Here is a 25,720-nt window from a genome sequence, read left to right on the forward strand (position 1 = left end):
ACAAAAACAAAAACAAAAACAAAAACAAAAACAAAAACAAAAAGTTTTCTAAGTCATTTGCACATACAAATGATTGTTGCAAACTTTAGCCCTATATATAGTCACTAGCATATGAGAACTACTTTATCAACCTTGATTTTCATGAATTTTTTGTTCTTTTCTCTTAAATCTGACTATACGGATTGTAACGACCCCAACTTATCCTCGTGAAAAGTGGGATTTTTTTTCTTAAAACAATTGCGGAAACTAAAGCCAAGGATCCAGGGTCTTACAAATTTAATAATTACCAAACCACAGAGATAGTGTATTAAATCAATGAAGGATAACCAACTTTATTAACCAATAAAATGAATGTTATAAAAACAAAAATAAATAAATAGTCTGTAACATAGAGTCACTCTGTCAAGAACATCAGAACATGTCACGCAAATTCGCACGCTCCATGTAGCAAGTCACCCCATCACTGAGCTCTCAGTCCTAAAAAAAATATTTTGAAATATAAGGTAAGAACCAAAGTTCTTTATACGAATTCCTCTGAAAATCCAAACAGAAAGGAAAGAGCATAAACCAAATTCATGCATAAATTAAGAAGAATATAACAACAACAATTTCATAATCAATTTATCATTCAAGCATTTAAAACAAGTACCATGCAATAACAATTTTCATACGAAACAAAATAAGTATGAATGCATGAATTAATGCAAAACAGTAAAGATGCATGATTCAATGCACATGCATGAATAACTTATTAAGTTATTATTAGAGTTTCTTTTGTATGTATGTCCCTATTAAATGCACATAATTTTAGTTTCACTTTTTATTAAACTCGCGGATACTCAAAATAAGTACAACAATTCCCTAAATTCAAGTTAGGTTCTCAGTTATAGCTTAACGCACAATTTATATTTTATTACTGGGTTCTACACTTGTTCCTCGATCGATATCAAGAATCAACATCTAATGTCGTGACATCAAAAAAATCAACATCCACTGATGCCACTTTCTTGGTATACCAATAACAATAGTTATGTCAGCAACACCACCCCTAAGCAAAGTGGTTGAAATCTCTCTAAAACTGTGCCCGAGAGGTGAACCACCATATCGGGTTCAGGGGCGCAATTGAACATGGAGTTTTAATATCCTCACAGTTTTTTTAAAACCGTCATCCATGATTCCCACACTGTGAAAAGGACATCCAAGAAGAAAATTAATTATACTGTTTGTCTCTTTTAACTTTTTAACAAATTCAAGTTCTTTATACAAGAACTATTTTGCAAATCAACATGCAAAACCCAACTTGGGACTTGACTCACTATCATTTTTAACACTGCAATTAAATTAGAAAGCCAAAAATTCCAAAACGAATTTTGCAATTCATTAAAATAAAATTTTGGAGCAACACATGCTCCGAGCTCACATGGCCTTCAGTGGTTCACCATTGACCACAAAAGCATTTCAAGAGATATATGCTTTTTATGCAAAATTCTTAGTGAACATGCACACCTTGTTTCAACATATGTCCACAATGCACATTCAATCATACAACAGGAATGCACATGATGTCAATTTGCATACGCGTGCAAACAGATGCCTGCAACATATATTATCATGATTCATTTCATGCATAAACATCAAAACATGCACGTGATCATATTTATGCAAACATCAAAATAACTTCAGAATTTTGATGCGTATGATATGCACATTTATGCAAACATGATAAAATCAAAATCAGTTTTACGTATCACCTCAAATGGATACGTACATGACTAAACTCATGCACTTAGACAACTATGCAAAAAAAATTCTTTTTATAAGTCCAACCATTGAGGCTGACCCATATACATAACCACATTCATGTACATGGATCGACCATTGCTGAAAAAATGCATTTCTAGCATGCTGGCTGATCCATGTACATAGGTTGGCCAGACCACCCGAAACTATATGTATAACATATACAACATGCTGGCTGCACAATAATATAAAGCTGAAACATATAGTTATTTACAAATGCATCAACATATATTTCAATTAGCATAAAGCGAAATAATGCATTCAGATGCATGAGCATGTAATTCAAAATGTGGCATTCCGATGCATGAGCATAAACAACCAAGTCTGAATAAATACCAAGTATATTCAGTTGCAAAGTCTTATAATAAGACATGTTTGAAAACAAAGACTAATAGAACATGTGTTCGGTGAAACCTGGACCAGAATTGGATATATATAAAAGTCAACAAGTCTTATCAGATTTTTGTGCATATCAAGCTAAGCAAGTCTGATTAGATTTGCATACAATCAAATCTGAACAAAAGTGTATATATATGTATATATATAGGCATGAGCAAAAACAAATTCTAAATCATGTGATCTAATATCAGAACATGCTGAAAATATAGTCATCAACGAAGGATCGTACGCATATATATAAATAAATAGTCATGTGATCTGATCAGATTGCACGTCAAAACAACGGGCATATATGATCATATTTGTATATCATAACTTCTGGGTAGATCTGATCAGATTTACACACTAAAAGAGTAGGTAGATCTGATCAGATTTGCATATCATAACAATTGGGCAGATTTGATCAGATTTGAATATCGAAAGAGTGGGCAGATCTGATCAGATTTGCACATCTAAACAATGGGCAGATCTGATCAGATTTGCGCATCTAAACATTTGGGTAGATCTGATAAGATTTGCACATCGAAACAAGAGGCAGATCTGATCAGATTTGTATGCAAAAACAGTGAGCAGATTTGAATAGATTTGCATGCTAAAACAGGGGGCAGATTTGATCAGATTGCACACACACCATGCAGTGCAAAGATAGACATGAATAGAGAAATCAGTAAACTGATATATTTTATATAAGATTTACAACATGAATCGGTAGACATATATACTTATTTCATATTCAAAAGTATGATCTGAAATACATACATATATACGTATCAGATTCAACTCATGCATCAGCTAAAATCGATATACATTTTTCAGATAAAAAAAAATGAATCGAAATACATATTTATCAAATTCGAAGCAGGAATCGACTGGTAAGGATATATATACATACATCAAATTCAAACATGAACCAAGTAAAATATATATATATATATATACATATATGGACTGACTTGCAAATAAACATATAAATTCAAGTTACAAACATGATCAACATTCTGATCGTATATGCATGCACATATATGAATCAACTCGTAAAATCAACAGACAAAAATTTAAACACGTATTTTTATATGGTTCATGCTCATGGACTCGATAACTGTAAATACACAGGGCAATTTTATTAATCAAGAAATCGGTACATAAAAATACATACGTCTAAATCATTGTCCATCAAATCAACAACTAAACAAATACATGATCAGATTTCCTGAAGTCGGTAACTAAACAAATACATGATCAGATTTTCTGAAGTCGGTAACCAAACAAATACATGAAAATGTCATTTAATGCATGTACACATACATACTTTTAATTCAAATTTTTCTTTTCCATCTAAACTTACACATGAACCCGATTTAAACATATTTCTTCCTGTAAGAACTTAGAGAAAAACCCGTACCTTAGTCGAACATAGTAAAAAATCTAAAAACAACGGATATTTGAGGAGAAATCTGAATTTCTTCCTCTCCTTCCTCTTCTTTTTCTTCCTTCCTCTCTTTTTCCTTCTTTCTTGTCTTTTCTTTTCTTTTCTTTTCTCGTCCTTCTCTTTTCTCTCTCTCTCTCTCATGAGAGAGAGAGAGAGAGGAGTTAGACCCATATATTAGTTTTTTTTGGTGTTCTAGAGAGAGGGTGACGTTCTCTCTAGAGTCTTTTCTATAGATGATAGAGTATCTCTATCTAACTACTACTACTTATTGTCTTATTATCTCTTATATATATATTTATTATTAATTAATTTGAGATCTATTTAGAACACTTATCTAGGTAGAGTTCTACTCCATATAGAACTCTACCTTATCCAATAAATACAATTTCAAAATTAATTAATTAATATTTTTATTAATTATTTAATATTTAATTATTAAATAATTATTTTTTTAGAATATTCCAGAGGGTGTTGCCCCCCCTCTGGAAGTCCTCTCATAATAGAATTCTCTCTTAATTTAACCTTTAAATTAGTTACTCTTGGATTTCAGATCTAGATCCAGATTCAAGATCCAAATCCATATGGATCTAACCTGGACCAGATCCTAGTTAATATGCGTCCTTGACCGGGTTCAAATTCATATCAACTTGGATCAAACAGATCGGATCCGATTCGATCCAATCCAGAAAATGGTAAAAATAGAAGTGGGTCATTTTTGAAAAACGCGATTTCCGGGCCAACTGTAACCCGATTTCAGAAAAACGAAATATCAATGTTCTCAGAATTACGAGACACATCTAACGGTATACTTACCTGATTTTTGCCTCCAAATTTTGCTTGAATTTAACTTGAATTTCGTTCGATTTTTGCTCAAATTTAAAGGTTAAAAACAAAAAGTTTTACAAATATTATTTGTCTCGTTTTGGTCTTGTCAATGGGCCCTGGGCCACACCCAGACCCGGCTGACGTCGCCTATAATTGAGGATATTTTCCATGATTTTTATCAACTTTATAAAACACATGGCCAAAATTTCAGAATTTCAGATTTTAAAACTATGGAAAACACACAATATTACAGGGATGTGATCTACATGCTTGGTTTTATAAGGACCAGCTCTTGAATTATCCAATTATGGTGCATAAACGAGATTTTTGAAGGCTTTAAAATCAATGGCTCATAATCTTCATAAATATTCAAGCATCCAAAAATTATATTTTTTCATCGAAAATACACGATCCAATAGTTCATTCCTAGAAAATTCACAATTCAATAGTTGATTCCTAGCAAATTTACCATGTCGTACACACCTACATGGTTGGATTTGCAAAAAGATTGTTGGAAATGCCGAGTTCACATGGTAGTTCTTATTTCTAGTTCTCATATTCTAGTGACTATATATAGATGAAAAAGACATGTTGGATTAGTACAACCAACTTAAAAATAAAAGTTTTACAAAGAAAGAGTCAAGGCTTGCATCTCAGACCGTCTTAAAACTTACTAATGTCTGAATATCTGAACAGCCTCATCTTAACCTCTAAGTCTTTTAACACCTTACTTTTAGGTGATCTTCTTTAGTAAAAGATTGTTGGTTGCATGGAGTATTCTTCTATATCAGAACAAGCTGCTCTTCCCAATCTATATGGGATTGCAGAGTGTTGTTTCATGGAATAAGCATAATTTTGAGCATAGTCTCAAGTCTCGTTATCATGATTTTCTCAACAAAGGAAATTCTCACTATAAATTAGAAAAAGTTGTTTCCTTAGGAAATTCTTGGAAAATATTGGTAAATTTAAAGTTTAAAAATATATAAGGAAATACATAAAATATAAGAAAAATGAAACATATACAAAAAATAAATGCCGTGTTAATGATGCAATAATATCATGATAAAAGCACGATATTCTCAAAGTAGATGATATTTTGAAAATATCGCATTTTGTCAAGAGTACATTGGTTTTTGAAAATATCATGATAAAATTGTGAGATTTAAAAAAGAAGCACCAATATTTGTGATTATGGTTTCAAGACTATGAAAAATTTATGGATATAATCAATCTGGAGTTATGATACTAACACAGTATCATGGATAGAGGCAATATGGAATATATGATACTAGTAAGCACACCTTAATCTATGTCACACGAATACTCCATTTTGGTTGCCGCATCGTCTCCCCTTATTTACTACTCATATATAAAACTTTGTAAAAATGGTTGTATCCCTCTACCCACCGCCATATTCGTGTGACATATACCTTAATAAATTTACCCCACCTTTGATGTTAATATGTTGTATCTCCTGCTGCAATGGAGTATTTGGTCAAACAGGTTTCACTGTTGCAATATTCATCGCTCATTTCCAAAATAAATGCCTTTTCATTGAATAATCAATACTTGCACTCTGAGAAGAACCAGTATATCAGTTCTACTTGCAATCAGAACTATCCATGTTATGCTTTCTGCGTACATCGATGGTGCATGCTTTTGATTCTTTTAAAGAAAAAATTCTTGTTGCTTTTATGAAGTTAGTAGCCATTCAGAAAATTCACTTGCTTTTTGAGAAGTTGAAAAGATTACGACACCATCTATAGGTATGCCCCAGCAACCCAACTGTGGAGAGGTAGACTCCATGTAATGGGTGGTAGCAAGGAGGATCGCCATGAACCTGGGGTGGAGCACTGGAGCATTGCTGTAGAAGATGGTAAAGCATTAGAAAAGGAGTGGAGACCTGAAATTCCTATACCTCGTGGTGGGCCTCACAGGTTTGTTGGTTGTTCTGGTAACTTGTAGGTGTCGGATGATTAAGGCAATTAATTTTGAGAGTTGGTGGCTGCTCTTATTTTTTTTTTTTGATGGATGAGTACCAACATATTTTTCTCTACTATGTTCCCTGGTTATTGTGCTTGCAAGTTAACCTGATATTAAACAGTTTCCGTAAAGAAAATGCCACTCAATTTGTATTATGGTTGTTATCAATAACAGAAAGTGCTGCTGGTCCCCAATCCGTCAATTTAGGATGTTTTGCGCTTCTCTTCAATAAAATAACACAGTTTGGTTTTTTATGTAATGAAATAAACACAAAGTGTAGATGTATTAGAATATGGATCCAGTAGAGAATCCATATCCGATACAGCTTCTTATACGTGTGTGTAATATGTAATACTTGTACAGGGCAGTTTTGTCCATGTAATTTATTTGTAACCCTATTAATCTTAATGAAGGATTAGTGCAGCCATTAAGCATAGTGTGGCTGCGATTCTCAGAAAGGCCGAGTTCTCTCTCCTTTCTCTCTCACCAATTCTTTGATCCTTTTAGCAGTTTTATCATGTTATCAGAGCAACGATGTCTCTAGGCGTAAGAAGATTCTTCATCGGGAACATGAACAGCTGGGCCCTTCCTCCTCCTCGTCATCAAGTCAAGTTTTCTTCATTTTATTCCATTTCTTCCTTCTAGTTTCACGCAAAAGCTGAGTTTCATTTCTTCCTTCTTGTCGCACACAAAATCCGAGCCCTTCTCATTTCTCGAGCCCTTTTCATTTCACACAAACTTTTTCTGGTCACGTGAATATCGTATGGTCTTCTGTCCTCACGCCACACATCTCGTCTGATCTAGATCACGCCTGTTTCTTTCTTTATCCTAGCCTTTCTCATTTCACACGATCTTTCTGGTCACGTGAACCTCATCTGTCCTCATCTCCCAGATCTGGTTGAATCAGATCTGTTGTGCCCCAAACAGACCTACTGTAGTCTTTCTATTCGTCTGCTCAAATTCCATTCTGTCTTCCTAATCTTTCTCAAGCACATAAAAGCCGAGTTCTAGTCTTACATCCACATCTGTTTTCCTAATCTTTCTCTTACCTGATTACTTAAAGTTCTGTCGTGACATACTTCATTTTGCCGAGTTCTGTCATACAGCTGCAACTTTAGGATATCAATCCAATTTCTGTCGTAAGGCTGTTTTCTATCATAGATATGCAAATAAATAATTCAGTCAACTCGGGCCTTTCCTCCAATTTCCTTGGGCAGCTAGTTTCTGAAAAACTGAGTACAAACAATTATTTGACTTGGAAACGACAGATTATTCCCTTCATCCGAAGCCAAGATCTTTCAGATCACCTGGATGGTTCCATTCCAATGCCTCCAGAGTTTATCACACAAGAAGCGGAAGAAGATGGAGGTTTACCAAACATTATTCGTAACACTACTTTTGTTATTTGGATAAAGCGCGATCAGGCTCTAATTGCGTACATCACTTCCACATTGTCACAAGAAGTATTAGTTTCTATTCCTGATGATTGCACAACTAAAGTCTTGTGGGAGACTCTAGCTCAGACCTACTCTCAGATATCAGAGGCTAAGGTGTTGTTTCTCAAGCGTGAATTTCAGCTTTTAAGAAAAGGGACAATGACCATTATTGAATTTTTAAATCAAGTCAAAAGCATCACAGATCAATTAGCCATTGTTGGATATCCAGTGTCAGATAAAGAAAAGGTGCAACCGACACTGAGTGCCCTGGGATCAGAGTATCATGTTCTTGTGACCTCTTTATTGTGTTTGCCGATGTTACCTAGTTTTGAAGATTTATGTGCTAAACTGTTCCAGTACGAAATGTCCTTAAAAAACATTTCTGATGCCCCAACAGGGCAATCATCTATGCATGATGTTCTTGCCACAGAGATGACTGCTGATCGTGCACGAGGAGGGCGTGGCAAAGGCTGGGGAGCACAAATCCAGGGTGGACGTGGTTTGCTGCATACACCAAATGTCACTCCCAGCCCGTCAAGGAATGTTCCCACATGCTACTAGTGCAACAAACGTGGCCACATCAAAGCCAACTGCTGGTTCAATCCTCAAAATCCTCAAAACCGCAATAGAATACAAAACAATAGAAATGTTGCCACATCAGGATCTGCGGGTACCTTTTGGGTCAGTGATGACGCTAAGGATTTTCTCTTGTCTGCTATGGCTAACTTGAACCTGTAATAAAATGATGATGGAATATGGTATGTAGACTCTGGGGCAGCAGCTCATGTCACTGGCAATGCATATAAGTTCTTTACTTTGATCCCCTATTTTGGTAAATCTAATATTGTAACTGGAGATGAGACTCACCACCCTATTTCAAACGTAGGCAACGTTCTCATCCCTTTGTCTGAATCTTCATCCATTCCTTTATCTAATGTTGTCCATGCACCAAATCTAAAGAAAAATATTGTCTCTGTTTCTAAGCTTGTTGATTCTACCAATTCTTCTGTTGAATTCACTCCTACTTCTGTCTTTGTCAAGGACCTTTAAACAAAGAAGATGTTCGCTAAAGGAGAGCGACGTGGAAACATGTATATCTTCAATAAAGATCCAGCCTCTAGTGTTCTGAAGCCTCCCAAGTCCGATCACACCTTTAGAAGTATTCTAAGTACATCCCAATGTAATAAGCCAGAACTTTGGCATTCCCGTCTTGGTCATTGTAGTCAAGTCTTTATTGAAAAACTAGTGTCCAATGGATTTCTTCCAGAGTCTGTTTCTCCTTCGTTGAAGAATAAAATGCGTTTCAGTTGTCAGGTCTGCAAAAGTCATGTACTTCCTTTTCATCAAATAAATAAAAGAGTCTCCATGCCTTTTGAGATAACATGTTCTGATGTTTGGGGCCTAGCCTCCAATCCTTCCTCTTCTGGAAGTAAATATTATGTATCCTTTATTGACAATTTTTCTCGCTGTACCTGGATATTCTTTATGAAACACAAATCAAAGTTTTTTTTCATTTTTCGTCGTTTTCATGCCTAAGTTAAAACCCAATTCTCTCAAAACATTCAAATTCTCCAATGTGATTGAGGTGGTGAGTATTCCTTCAAAGAATTTTTAGATTTTCTCCAAGATAATGGGATATATTGTAGAGTTTCTTGCCCGTACACTCCACAGCAAAATGGAATTGCTGAACGTAAGCACAGACACATTGTGGAAAGTGCAATGAGCATGATGCATGGTTCTAATGTGCCTATTAGTCTTTGGACAAAAGCTTTTCATACTGCCACTCATGTGATAAATCGTCTTCCTATGCCTATTCTTGAAAATCAGTCTCCCTATTATGTTCTCTTTGGTGTACATCCTGATTATGATGAGTTACGAGTTTTTGGATGCACATGTTATGTACATATTGATAGATCAATGAGAACTAAATTTCAGGACAAAGCCTCTATATGCTAGTTTGTAGGTTATGAAGATGAACACAATGGTTACATGTGCTATGATCCTGCCAATAGAAGGATCAGAATTTTCAAAAATGTTATTTTTGATGAAAATAGTTTTCTGGGGAATAAAGCAGATCACAATCGTGAACATATTGACACCAATGATAATTGGTATGATCCATGGCTCAGTGCTGAACTTATTTCACAGACTGAGGATTACGCTACTTTGGCTCCTGAAAGCGCAAATGATGAGACGGTTTTAGATGAGGCATCAAAAACAGAATGTCTGAGATACAAAGGAAATGTCTATACCAGGAGACTCAAAGAGCGAACAGATGTGCCTGCTGGAGAACACGTGGCATTGTCAAATAACAGAGAGGCACCAAGAAGATCAAGCAGGATAAGGCATTCCATTGAAAAGTGGGTGAGTTATGATAGTTTTTCAATGGATTTTCAGGTTTTTCTATCCAAGATTGAAAAACACGAAGAACCACTTGGTTTTTGTCAAGCTATTCATTCTAACAAATGGATTGAAGCGATGAATGAGAAAATCGGGGCACTTTATGAGTGTCAAACATGGGAGATAGTTGGACGTCCTTCAGATAAAAATGTTGTTGGCTCAAAATGGGTTTATAAGATTAAATATAAACCGGATGGTAGCATTGAATGATACAAAGCACGTCTTGTTGCCAAAAGGTTTTACTCAAGAATACGGTCAAGATTATGAGAAAACCTTTAGCCCAATGGTGAAAATGGGAACTATTTGTATTATTCTTGGCATGACAATTGAATATGGGTAGACCCTTAGTCAGCTTGATGTTAAAAATGCATTCCTGCATAGAGATTTAAAGGAAGAAGTCTATATGGAGCAACCTCAAGGTTATGCAGAAGGAGACCCAAAAGAATATGTATGGAAATTAACCAGAGCATTGTATGGATTAAAGCAAGCGTCCAGATCATGGTTTGAAAGTTTTTCCTTAGAAATTCAAAACCACGGTTTCATCCGTTCCCAACTAGAACATTCTCTATTCATATACAAGGATGGTACCACTGTGGTTTTCTTACTTATATATGTTGATGATATCGTGATCACTGGCAATGCCTCAGACCACATTCACCGAATTAAGGTACTACTAAATATGCGGTTCAAGATGAAAGACCTTGGGGAACTGAGATATTTTCTTGGTGTAGAGGCGGACAGACAGGATGGAAAAATGTCATTAACTCAACACAAATACACTCTTGATCTTCTGGCCAAAGCAGGAATGACAGATTGCAAACCTCTGCCTATACCCAGTGTTGTCAATCAAAAGCTCAACATTTGTGATTGTGAGTTGTATTCTGATGCGAGCAAGTATCGCAGTATAGTGGGCATGTTACAGTACCTCACTTTTACCAGACCAGACATCGTATATTCTGTAAATCAAGTATCTCAGTTCATGCATGAACCGAAAACTGGTCACATGGATGTCGTCAAACGTATTCTTCGTTATCTAAAAGACACGGTGGGTGATGGACTCATATATGTTCAGTCTTCATGAGGGACATCAAAACATGATATATTGGCATACACAGATGCAGACTGGGCAGGAGACCCAGATGAAAGGAGATCTGTTTCAGGATACTGTGTTTTTATTGGAAAAAATCTTGTCTCATGGAGTAGCAGAAAACAGAAGGCTGTGGCAAGATCTAGCACAGAGGCAGAATATAGATCTATGGCAGCTGCCACAGCTGAGGTGACTTGGATTAGGCATCTACTTACAGAAATGAGAGAGAATGTCTCAAGTTCGACTCTTATGTGTGATAATAGAAGTGCCATGCAAATTGCAATCAACCCTGTTCATCACAGTCGGACTAAGCATATTGAGATTGACCAACATTTCATCAGACAAAAGATAGCAGACAAAGAGATTGAACCAGTTCATGTGTCTTCAGAAGACCAAGTCGCTGATGCGTTCACAAAAGGTCTCACAAGTAACCGTTTCTGGTATCTGAAGAACAAGTTGCATATGGTTTACTCCCATGCACAACTTGAGGGAGGGTATTAGAATATGGATCAGATATGGATCCAGTAGAGAATCCATATCCGATACAGCTTCTTATATGTGTATGTGTAATATGTAATACTTGTACAGGGCAGTTTTTGTTAAATTATATGTAATTCATATATATGTATATATTTATATACATATATATATGTATTATCTAAAATACCCGATAGGCGTATTTTAGTCATTTCACAAGTACCCGATAGGGGTACTTGTTTCTTTTCTTTCTTTTTTGTAAATTCTTTTTTTATTTTTTACTTTTTATTTTTTGTATTTTTGCCCACCTAAAAGGGGCCCCACCATGGAGTCGATGGGCCCCCCAACGGTCACATTTGTGACCATTGGGGGCTCCCAACGACTCCATGGGAGCCCCTAGGTGGCTCTTCTTTTAAGGCCATAAGGCCACTTCTCCTCTCTTCCTTTTGTGTATAAATAGGGGTGAACCCCTCTTGTATTCTTCACTCTTGAGAGCTCTCTCTCTTTTCAATAAGAGACATTTATATTTTTATGTTGTGTTGTCTCTTGTGGGTTTGGGTGTTAGCCCTTTTGTTTGTTCATGAGTGGATGTTGTAAGTGCTTAATGCACTCTTTGCTTTTCTGCATATTTCATTACATGGTATCAGAGCCTTGTGTATGCTCTTCTTCTTAATATAGCTAGTTGTGTAGTTATATTTTTTCCTTGTTGTATCTCTCTTCATTTATCCTCTTGTGAGTGATTAAAATGGAAGGAGAACAAAAGATTGATCTCTCCTTCAAGCTCAATGGCTCCAACTACATGATGTGGGCCACCGCCATGGAGAACAACCTCAAAGGTAAAAAACTTTGGGGATACGTTATGGGCACCATTCCGGAACCACAACTCCAACTAACTAAGATGGATGGTGATCAAGAAAAAGCTCTTGAAGGAAATGCCCGCATGAAGGCCATTGAAGATCACCAATCTAAAGTGGAAGATTGGGAAAGTAAGCATGCCAAGATTCTTGCTTGGTTCATGAACAATGTGAAGCTCAAGATTTACGTCAACATTGCCAAGTTTCGGATGGCGAATGAAGCATGGTTCTTTATGAAAGGTATGTTTACTCAAAAAGACCTTGCTCGTCAATTCTTTCTTCAAGAAAAAATCCGGACTATCAAGCAAGGAGAAATGAGTGTAAGGGATTACTTTAGCACTCTTGGTCCCCCATGGGATGAACTATCTTTACTAGAACCAAAATGAGTTTCTAGTGTGGATGTGGAATTAAGGAGAGAACAAATGGAAAAAGAGCATTTTTTCTAATTTTTACATGGCCTTAGGCCCGAATATGAACAAGTTAGATCTTCCCTCCTACATAGATCTAAGCCTCTTTCCTTGGAAGATGCCATAGCCGAAATATGCCAAGAAGAAACTTGCCTTGGCATGATTAAAGGGGGAGATGATGTCTTGGCCGTATCAAAACCCGACAACCATATGAAAGCTTACAAACCTCCACATTTTGCAAGGCAAAATAATTATAATGGAAACTATAGAAAAGCCATTTGTCATCATTGTCAAGAGTCGGGTCATATAAGACCTAATTGCCCTAAGTTGAATGAAGCACCTAAAAATAAGGTTGCTTCCGTTAAAGAAGCTACTCAAAAGAAAGAGGAAACCATCAAAGGGAAGGAATCTTTTTCTCTTGCTCAACTATCGGAAGCACTACAAACTCTACTCAAGATACCATCAACCTCGGGTGCCGCCATAGCTTCTTCCTCTCCTCCAGGTATGTCTTCTTGGATCCTTGACTCTGGAGCTTCCTTTCATATGATCCCACTTGAAAATGAGCTTTCCGATTTATGTAATAATTATAAAAACTCCTATGTTTCAACTGCCTATGGTACATCTTTACAAGTAAAAAGTTTTGGAACTTTAAACTTTTCAAAAGATTTCTTTGTGCCAAACGTGAGAGTTGTACCTCAACTTAATTTAAATCTCCTCTCTGTTGCTCAAATATGTGATCATGGATGTGAAATCTCCTTCTCAACTAAGGATTGCTCTATACAGGATCTCCGGTCCGGGAAGCAGATTGGGCAAGGCCATAGGAGGGGAGATCTCTATTACATGAGCAACTTGAAACTCCCCACTAACTCTTTTTGTAACTATGTCCAAGATAAAAATATTGAAATTTGGCATTAAAGACTTGGACATCCAAGTTTCTAAAAAATGTACTCCTTTCCATTTGGAAAGAAATTTTGTAATGAGAAACATTTTGTTTGCAAGAATTGTATTTTTGGTAAAATGAAATCTACTCCTTTTCCAAACCGAACTTTTGTGTCCAAAAGACCTTTTGAGTTAGTCCATTCGGACGTTTGGGGTCCTTCCCCGGTCATGTCTAAAGGAGGGTACTCCTATTACATTACTTTCATCGATGACTACACTAGGTATGTATGGATCTACTTTCTCAATTTAAAATCCGAAGTCTTTGACTTCTTCAAAAAATTTCATATGATAGTTAAAAATCAATTTTCAAGTAATATCTCTACTTTTAGATCCGATTCGGGTGGAGAATATTTATAAAATGAATTTCAAAACTATTTAGAAGTAAATGGAATTTGTCATCAAAGATCGTGTCCTAGGACTCCCCAACAAAACGGCTTGGCCGAAAGAAAGCATAAACACATCATGGAAATCACTAGGACACTCCTTATTTCCAAAGAAATTCCAAAGAGTTTTTGGGCCGAAGCGGCCTTAACCTCAACTTACTTAATAAATAGAATGATATCTTCATCTTTACAAAATACATCTCCATATGAAAAACTATTTGAAAGAACACCCGATTTCAATAGATTAAGAATTTTTGGATGTAAATGTTTTGTCCTTACACATAAACGGGACAAATTATCTCCTAAAGCTATTGAATGTGTTTTCTTGGGATATGGAGAAAATCAAAAGGGTTTTAGATGTTTTGACTTGAAAAATAACAAACTCTATGTATCCAAAGATGTAACCTTTTTGAAAAATGAAAATGGTTTTGTGAAAACTAAAGATATTGACGAAAGTGAATATGCTTTTTTATTTGATCTTCTATCTCAAGAAGATGAGACTCCTCAAGAAGAGGAAATCTCTAATGAGTCTTTGAATGACCCAGAGGATATTCCTCTTGACAATGTTATAGATGAAAGTGATAGACCAATCCAAACCTATGTTAGGCGTGGTCAACAAACTCAGATGAGCGCCTTAGAAAAATACTCTCAAGGATCCAACATAGAAGAAACCTCTTTAAGGAGATCCGGTCGGATCTCCAATCCTCCTAATAGGTTTGTTTCCTATGAGTCCCTAACTCCAAGATATAGAGCGTGTCTAATTGCGTTGCACTCATTTCATGAACCTTCACACTATAATGAGGCCAAAAACATTCGTCAATGGGTTGAAGCCATGAGCTTAGAGCTTAGTGCCCTTGAAAAGGCAAAAACTTGGGAAATAACTTCGTTACCCACTGGAAAGAAATCAATTGGATGTAGATGAGTCTTCAAAATTAAAACTAAGAGTGATGGTTCATTAGAACGTTATAAAGCACGGTTAGTAGCTAAAGGATATGCTCAAGAATATGGTATAGATTATGAAGAAACCTTCGCACCTGTTGCTAGAATGACTAGTGTCAGGACTCTTATTGCCATTGCGTCAGTGAAAAAATGGCCTATCTATCAACTAGATGTTAAGAATGCATTTCTAAATGGCGAATTAAATGAAGAAGTTTACATGGATCCCCCACCAAGAGCATGTATTGGTAAAAGTAAAGTTCTCAAACTTAAAAAGGCATTATATGGTTTAAAACAAGCCCCAAAGGCTTGACATGATAGATTTAGTAATGTAATGACAAGTTTGAATTTTCGTTCATGTTATACTGACACTGCTTTGTTTGTGAAAAGTGCAGGGTCTTCAGTAGTTATTTTACTACTTTATGTTGATGATATGATCATTACTGAAAGTGATGAGCAAGGAATTTATGATATTAAGAAAGTTTTAAAAGAACATTTTGACATGTCTGATCTTGGTTTCTTAAGATACTTTTTAGGGATTGAAGTGGCGTACTCTCCTCGAGGGTACATTCTGTCTCAGATGAAACTAGCTGCTGACATTTGTTCTAAATCTGGTATCTTCGATGATAAGAAGACAGAAACCCCTGAAGTCATCAATGCAAAGTTAAGGTTGGAAGATGGAACACCTCTCGAGGATCCTACTCCCTACCGGCAACTTGTTGGGTCTCTAACCTACTTATCCATTACTCGGCCAGACATAACGCATGCTGTCCACTCTATCAGTCAGTTTCAACATGCACCTACAACCGTGCACATGAGTGCAGTCTTAAGGATCGTCAGATATATCAAAAACACCATAACTAAGGGAGTTTTTCTTTCCTCCTCCTCATCACTTGATTTAATTGCTTATACTGATGCTGATTGGGGAGGAAATCTCAATGACCGAGTCTCAACTACGGGATTTTGTGTTTTCTTAGGTGACTATGATTTCTTGGAGATGCAAGAAGCAACACAAAGTATCTTTGTCCTCAACGGAAGCGGAATATCGTGCTATGGCCACTACAACCATGGAACTTATATGGCTAAGAAGTCTCCTCAGTGATATGTGCATTGTCATCTCTACTCCTTCGAAGATGTGTTGTGACAACAAAAGTGCAATTTATATTACAAGCAATCACACCTTCCATGAGCGTACTAAGCATATTGGGATGGACTGCCATTACGTCCGTGATGAATACCTGAGAGGAACCATAGCACTACCTTACATCACATTTGAGTACCAGTTGGCGGACTTCTTCACTAAGGCCCTTGCTGCTCCTCGTTTTTTGTTTCTCCTTAACAAGCTTTCGGTTATATCCCCGTAAAGCTTGAGGGAGGGTGTTAAAATATATGTAATTCATATATATGTATATATTTATATACATATATATATGTATTATCTAAAATACCGTATTTTAGTCATTTCACAAGTACCCGATAGGGGTACTTGTTTCTTTTCTTTCTTTTTTGTAAATTCTTTTTTTATTTTTTACTTTTTGTATTTTTGCCCACCTAAAAGGGGCCCCACCATGGAGTCGATGGGGCCCCCAACGGTCACATTTGTGACCGTTGGGGGCTCCCAACGACTCCATGGGAGCCCTTATGTGACTCTTCTTTTAAGGCCATAAGGCCACTCCTCCTCTCCTCCTTTTGTGTATAAATAGGGGTGAACCCCTCTTGTATTCTTCACTCTTGAGAGCTCTCTCTCTTTTCAATAAGAGACATTTATATTTTTATGTTGTGTTGTCTCTTGTGGGTTTGGGTGTTAGCCCTTTTGTTTGTTCATTAGTGGATGTTGTAAGTGCTTAATGCACTCTTTGCTTTTCCGCATATTTCATTACAGTTTTGTCCATGTAATTTATTTGTAACCCTATTAATCTTAATGAAGGATTAGTGCAACCATTAAGCATAGTGTGGCTGCCGATTCCCAGAAAGGCCGAGTTCTCTCTCTTCTCTTTCTCACCGATTCTTTGATCCTTTTAGCAGTTTTATCAAGATGCACATACACAAGTCCAACTAAGGGACAATATAAGAGCACAAAGGCACAACACAAAGTTAAACATAAATATATGCATTTATAATAACAATAGTCAAATATACAAATGAGTGATACAACACATTCACGGAACCAGAGATCTAACAACCGTCAATTAAAACCAAACTATAAGTCGACAATCTAAACTGACAAAACCAAGGTGCACACAACTTACCCCAACAAACAACTCTGGTTCAACAAAAGCAACATGGATCCAAAGGCCAATCAACTATCAATCAGATCCAAGACAAGTGTCAACACATTACTTATAAACATTGATAATTACAAACTGATAAGATGACTTGAGGTGCATACATAACTCACCTCAACGGCTAATTCTGACCTAACAACAACAAGGCTAAAAAGAAATGATGCATCATATAAAATTCTGTAATGGACAAAACAAATGCCATAAAAAGGCGATACAAGCATACGGAAATCAATTTCCAAATATGGGGGTTCATATATAAGAACCGAAAAAGAAACAAAGTTTCAAATCAATTCCAATGAAGGTAGATGGAAAACTTAATGAATATGCCTTCAATCACGAACAAAATCCAAATAGATACAAAAGTGGACAAAGATTAACAAGGAACCCACTATGGAATTCACACAAAAACCCACAAAGGGGTATACCACAAACATCCATACAAGGGGTCACAAGAAAATAATATTTCATTCAATATCACAAGTGTGCAAAAAAAAACTTAACACTTAAAAACATCATGTGAGGTATCGTGATGCAAATGCAATCATACGACAAGATAAAATGTCCACTAATGAGTCTTTAATTACGAACATGCATGTCCATCAATAGATACAAAATGGACAAGTACTAAAGTGAACCACGAAGAAAATACTTATAACATACACAAAGAATACTCATAATTCTCAAATTAATATTTTACTAATGCCAAATATGCAACAAACGTAATACTTAAATATCATGCAAAATATGTAAGATAATGTTCATTAAAGAGCCATGAGATTAAGAAATGACATAATCACAAGGGCCACAAAGAAAGGGCTAAGAAAAGATCGGACAATAACATAACTATTTTTAATAAGAACATATTTAAAAGGCATTCGTTAAAGTGAATAATTCTCATAAGAAATCATGCTCAATACCTTATGCACGAATAGACAATCTCATTCATCATGTAAGACAATCACAAGTACACAAGGATCATATATAAATATAAAAATTATTTATTTAAATTTCAAAAAAATAAAAAGGTATCCATGATCACTAAGATCTAATTTTTAATTCTTCATAAACTATTTTATGTTTATCATAAGAATACATCAAAGAGAGAAAATTTTAAGCAAAATCTCATAAAATCATACTTGTGAATGACAAACAGAACCATTTTAAATAATTTTAAAATATTTGATAAATTTTCAAAAAAGAACAAAACAAAGTTCAATAATAAATCCGGGCATGATTTGACACTTATTATCATGAAGTGTTCATAAAGCATCTAAATGCCAACAATACATGCTCAAGAATACTAGATCGTATATGTATATATTAAAGAAAGCGAGTTCGAAAAATTATGATTCAAACTAGATCTCATAAAAGCATACACATAATTTCACAAGATCAAACAAATATTGTAAACCTTATAAAACATTTTAAAAAAATAAATCCAACAATAATTTTGAAAAGTATTTAAAGATTTTTTGTTTTTAACAAAATTAACAAATATCTTTTCAAAGATAAGAAAAATGAGTTTTTTCTCATGCATAATAGATAATTCAAGTAACACTAAGGATATAAGATACATACCAGATCAAGATTTTCCTTGAATCCAAGTCACACAACAATCATGAATCCTTCACTAAGCATGAACTCGAACCAAAGAATCCTATGACCCAAAAAAAACAAAATACCAAGAAAGATTTCTTGACTCTGATACCATGTAATGAAATATGCGAAAATACAAAATGAGGGCCTGTAAGGGCTTATAAGATAATAAACACAAAGTACACATACATATACACAGGTCCAACTAAGGGACAATACAAGAGTATAAGGCACAACACAAACACTAAGTACATTCAAGACATCAAAGAATTGAAGAGAGGAACACAAGAATATAAAAAATATTCATCTTATTGAGCATGAATGCTTAAGAGAAGCATTAGATACAAGACGGAGAATTACCCCCTTTATATAGACAAAAGGAGAGCACTTAGAGCCCTTGGGACCACCCCCAATGGCTATAAATATAGCCGTTGGGGAGGTTCCAATGGCTCTAAGAGCTAAGGACAATAATGCCCTTAGCTCAAAACAAAAAAGAGAAAAAAATGAAAGAAAGAAAGAAAGACTAAAGTGCCCCTAATGGGCACTTCCTATTACAATGCTGTGAAATGACAAAAATACGCTTAGAGGGTATTACCTATTAAATCATTCTTAACACCTTAATGATGTGTTTGTTTAGGGACCCTATAAAGTGGAGCAGATTTACTAGACCCAATGGATCTTTTTCACTTGCTATTGAACTACTCCATCCCCTTGCCAGAGTATAACAGTAGTATGGGAGTGCATTGCTCTATTCACTTAAAATCTCAATAACCTAGAATTGTGGCACCTTGGTACCCTGTAGGCTGGGTTGTCAGTTATAGAAAAAAAAAGAGACTCTCTTTTAGGAAGAGTGTCACCTTCAAGTAGCTTTGGTCTTCTTGGGTGCCCCACATCATGGTGGCTTCCCAAATATGTTCTTTCACTGGTTATCATTTCCGTTCTTAGCATTATGTTACTACTTGGGCATCACTGGCCTTCTGTTTTTTAGTGGAATCATGATTAGTTTCCACCCTCATTCTGTGCACAACAAGATGAGAGTTTCTGATTGCCTGTATCTAGTTTAAGACTGCTGAATTAGTCCATTTGCTCAGTCCCATTTTGCCAGTAGCTGGTTAAGACAATTAGTATCGTATTGCTCTGCTTCATTTTGTCCACTAGGGTACTGTGCTTTCATTTAATCTAGGATTTGAATTCTGGGGATGGACCTTGGTTGCAGGTTGTGGCTGTAACTCGTTATAAGGCTCATTTTTTGCAATCTGTTGACGGTTACTCTGATGCCATAGAACATATTGACAAAGGTTCACAGACTAGAAATTTACAGTGCAAGAATAGTAGGTACTGGAATTGTGAAAATGATTTGTCTTCAACTAAATTTGCCAATCCTACAAGTAGGTAGGGCATCTCAGTTTGGCTAGCTAACTGAGCTATGTGATTAAATTAGAATAAATAAGGTAGATAGACATCTTCACACTGAGTACATGGAAGTTTTTTTACATAAAATATAATTTATTTGTACAACTTTAAGAATGCTATGCTAGAACTACTATAATAGTACTCAGACATTGTTATACCACTGGACTTTTTATTTTACTGAGATACTGATTCTGACTTTTTATTTTTAATGTTAGGGCATGCATTGTTGTTGATGATCGTCTCATTGTAATTGGTGGTCAAGAGGGAGATTTTCAGGCCAAACCAGGATCACCCATTTTCAAATGCTCTCGTAGGGAAGAGGTATCTATTTCTTCTCTTGGCCTTTCAACAATAATCTTACTTCTGGATCAATGGATGTTGAGGTTCATGGCTGCCTTTTCTTTAACCAAGATAAGACTGAAAATAAAAATATATATTCTTAAAATATGTCATACATGCATTGGCACTCTGAACTTTTTTGCTAGTGCCAAAACTGAAGTCAAAAGCAATTCTGGGAGGATCATTGACCTTGAAAAGGATACAAAAGTAACAAAACCACTGTCTTGACATGATTTAAGGAAAAAAAGCATGTAAGAATGAAAGTGTGTTATCAGGGGTTGCAACAAGTGGATATAAGGCAAATGATTTCATTTATTAGTTTGTGGAAGTCCTGACAGGAAAATGTTTGGTAGTAATGGATCTGGTAAAATTTGGTTCTCAATTTGGAATTATTTGGCACCCCATACCTTTACGGTGCATATCACTGATGCACATGTGCTTATGCTGAAGATTGATTTACTCTGATAGGCACTTAATATGATGATTTACTACTGAACATTTTACAAATGCAATATTGCATGTGATGTATTTCAATCCCTAAAGTGCAGCTGGGAGTATCTGTTTATTATAGGGGGCTATTGTTTTACTTGGATTCCTTGTGCATGTTTTTTTCTTCATTAAAGAATTTAAGGTGCTAGATTGACTTGTTTACATTTTGTTTTTTCTTGTAATGCAATTTATGATCTCTGTTTTTCAGGTAGTATATGGCAATGTTTACGTGACAGAGGATGGTAAAAAATGGAATGAATGGCCTCCCATGCCAAAGCCTGATTCTCACATAGAATTTGCATGGGTAATCTTGAATAATTCCATTATAATTGTGGGAGGCACAACAGAGAAGCATCCTGTGACAAAGAAGATGATACTTGTTGGGGAAATCTTCCGATTTCGTTTGGATACATTGGTATAATTTTTGCTTATTAATGAAGTCTCTAATGATGAATATTTCATATTTCTATCATAATTAGCATATCTTAAGATAGTTGAGGCATTCAAATTTTGTTTCTAGCCTAGGCTGTTAATTTGGACAGTTATGTTATAATGTGAAACAAACTTTGGAACTTCTGCGGTTTGTTGGAAGAATTCAGCTACAGAACACTTGGACATGTAGGTTTCTCAACTAGCTCTGATGTCATGTGTACATGTACTGAGGGTTAAACAGTAAATTACATGGCTGCCAAGTGGTTGAATACCCTTAGCTAAAGGCAAAAAGGAAGAAAATTGTTTAAAGACCGCTTTTCCACTAAAATCTTTAATTATGAAAGAATACAATTTTGGGAAAAGACAGGTGCCAATATATGCCATCACAAAGGCCTCAAATGACATTATTTTTCATAATTGTTAGTACTTAAAAGCCATCAGGTTTATATTGACTTCAATAGTTGATGGATCAACATGCACTTGTATATATTCTCTGTGCAGTCAGCAGATTCAGTGTAGTGGACCTTGTAGTGATATTGGGATCTTGTCTCAATGAAGTCTACCCCAGAGTTGTCAGTCGAGGAAGCTGAAGCAGGAAGCGAGGAACTTCTAAAATTTTAGGAAGCGAGAAGTGCAGGACGACTTAGAAGCAAACCGGGAATCATCTCAGAAGCGAGAAGGGAAGGGAACCGGAAGTGAATCGGATTCAAAAGCGGGATGAATAAGGAAGCTACCTAGGATTTGAGTGGAAAGCGAATAAGAATAAAAAAGGAAACGAAAATGTAATTACATTTTCTCCAATTTACCAAAACATAAGATTTATGTTATCATTGACAAAATAAAACATGAGTATCTAAAAACTGAATCATATATGCAAAGTGCAACCATTTAACAAATGCATCATGTTGCAAGCATTTAATAAATAATATATCAAGTAAAATTCAGAATTCATATTCATGTTGCAACCATTTAACAAATGCATCATGTTGCAAGCATTTAATAAATAATACATCAAAAAGATCCATAATTTATATTCCTGGTGTAACTTGCAAGCATTTAATAAATAATACATTAAGAAAAAATCATAATTCATATTCCTGTTGCAACCATTTAACAAATGTATGCAAGCATTTAATAAATAATGCATTAAGAAAACTAATAAAATTGATTAAGAAGCATACCTTTTTCAAGAAAAGATCAAATGACTTGTTATTTGATGTTGTGATCTCTGCAAGATAGAAAATGAGAAATCAATAAACTAAAAGATTACATGGAGATATGGTTAAATTTGTCAGTGCACAAAACAAATTACACATTTAAATACTAAAAAGTAAAAGCATAATTTTGAAGTGAAGGACAAGCAAATATACTTGCATCACAAAAGTACATGCATTAGTCTAGAGACTCTATATAACAGTTCGTGCATAGAATCATGCCGAAATAAATGTATGTAAACAAGCCAATATTTTAACATGCATGCCTGCATTCTACAAAGTTACAAACCATGATTTTAACATGTCATAAATAGTCAAGACACCAGAGTTATAACACTTAGAGTCTTAGACTGTAATCATGATTTACAGAACCTCTATTAAAGCTCAACAATATTCAATCGAAATATAAAATGTAAAAGCATGGGTTTATGTGCAATAATCCAAATGCTAAGCAACTTTTTATAAAATACACTTAGCCAAGATAACAAATAAATTCAGATTTTTTAAACATGGAATCAAGGAAGAAATCGTGGATCCACCAAAATAAACATTAAAAAAACAACGCCCAGATGATAAAATCATCATTTTGTTCATGTAAGACATGAAGAAACCATCACCTAAATAACCAAATAAACATAAAACTACAACCCCACAAATTTAAGACGAAACCAACAAATGGCATACTAGATCATCGTCCTCTGTTCTGCATGAAATACAAAAAAATAGAGAAGAAACAAATACCCAAATCATGAACTCATTTCAAAACCCAATGGTGAAACTAATAACAAAAACTACCAATTGAACACAGAAGCAATGCGATCACATTCAGAACAGAGGATGATGATCTACCCCACTCATAATTTTCTTCTTTTATTTTTAGTGTCTTTTCTATTTTTTAACCAACAAACGGCCTAGTGAATCATGACTTTACAAACAAAGAAAATAAAAAAACAGTACATAGAATGTGACCAGCTTATTGAAAGTCATACTAAATCATCATCCTCTGTTCTGCATGAAACACACAAAAAAACAGAGAAACAAATACCCAAATCACGAACTCATTTCAAAACCCCAATGGTGTAACGAATAACGAAAACCAGAGTGAGAGTGAGAGTGAGAGTGAGAGTGAGAGTGAGAGTTTGAGAGACAGAGAGAACAAGAGAAGAGAGATGGAGAGATGGAGAGATGGAGAGAATGAGATAGTGGGATACCCAAATGCATGTGTTCATTACCTTTAAAAAGAACCAATCTGATCAAAACCATAAAAAATCTCAAATCTGAACAAGAAACTATTTAAACCCCAGAAAATATTGAAAAATTCATAAAAAATCCAATACAACTCAGATCTCAATGATCCTTGATTTGTTGTACTCCTAAATTCAAGCTCTATGAAAGCCCTATCTCAATCGAACCAAAGCTGACAGAATGTGAAGTGAGAGTGAGAGACGGAGACAGAGTTTGAGAGATAGAGAGATGGATTGAGCGAGAGTGAGTGAGAGATAGAAGAGCAAGAGTGAGTGAGAGAGAGCGAGAGTGAGCAAGAGAAGAGAGATGGAGACAGAGAGAGCGAGAGCGAGAGCGAGTGAGAGTTTGAGAGATAGAAAGAGCGAGAGAAAAGAGACGGAGACAGATAAAGTGATAGTGAGAGACTAAGAGAGTGATAGTGAGAGCAGAGTGAGCGAGAGAGAGGAATAGGGAGAGTTAGAGAGAGAGACAGGAAGAGATAGAGCGCGCGCGTGAGAGAGAGAGGATGTATGTACTTGGAAGACACTCATCGCCAGAGGTTGGAGGTCGGTGGAGCACTGGCGATCATCGAGAGAGAGAGAGAGAGAGAGAGAGAGAGAGAGAGAGAGAGAGAGAGAGAGAGAGAGAGAGAGAGAGAGAGAGAGAGAGAGAGATTTGGAGTTTTTTTACGAAATTTTCAAAAAATGACCATTTTTCCCTCATTAAAAAAATTGCTTTTTTATTTTTTATTTTTTTGGTAAAAACAATTTAAGAAAAGGGTAAAACTGTCCACCAACCTTAAAATAAAGGTAATTCACTCCTTTAATGGGAAGCTTCCCATTAAAGGGAAGCCAATTTTCGATTAAAGGGAAGTGTGCTTCCCATTAACGAGGAAGCGTGCTTCCCCCTGTGCGTTTCGGAAGCGTCGCGTTTTGGGGAAGTTGTTAAAATATGTATATATATATACATATACTTATATATATACATTCGTATATATATACATATATGTATATATATACAATTTCCCTTTTATTGAAATACCCGATAGGGGTATTCTTGTAAAACCACAATGTAACTTTTTCTTTTTTACTTTTTTCTTTTTCTCTTTTTTCTTTTTCCTTTTTTCCTTTTTTATTTTCTCCTTTTTGTAAGACCACAAGGGCCCCACACTTGTAGTCGTTGGGGCCCCAACGGTCAGATTTATGACCGTTGGGGCTCCCAACGACTACATGGGAGCCCCTTGTGGTCCCTTCCTTTAGTCTCCCTCCTCTATAAATAGAGGAGGTATTCTCCTCTTGTAAGCATTGGGTTTTTTACCCTTCTCTTCCATTCTTCAATAAATCCAACTTATGACTTTAGGTCATTTTCTACTT

At 35.6% G+C, this 25,720-nt stretch overlaps 1 protein-coding gene across 1 annotated transcript in view; it reads left to right on the forward strand.

Annotated features, from left to right (window-relative positions):
• LOC149842893 (kelch repeat-containing protein At3g27220-like) overlaps positions 1 to 25,720 on the forward strand; it is a 55,684-nt gene that overhangs the window by 17,398 nt on the left and 12,566 nt on the right. Inside the window, exons 4-6 of the mRNA XM_090001627.1 lie at positions 6,220 to 6,390; positions 20,865 to 20,970; positions 21,686 to 21,892. Coding sequence (XP_089857753.1) covers positions 6,220 to 6,390; positions 20,865 to 20,970; positions 21,686 to 21,892 — 484 coding nt within the window. The remainder of the gene's footprint in view (positions 1 to 6,219; positions 6,391 to 20,864; positions 20,971 to 21,685; positions 21,893 to 25,720) is intronic.

This window comes from Nuphar pumila, chromosome 3 (assembly GCF_984573655.1).
Source record: "Nuphar pumila chromosome 3, dmNupPumi1.hap1.1, whole genome shotgun sequence".
NCBI classification, from domain to species: Eukaryota; Viridiplantae; Streptophyta; class Magnoliopsida; order Nymphaeales; family Nymphaeaceae; genus Nuphar; species Nuphar pumila.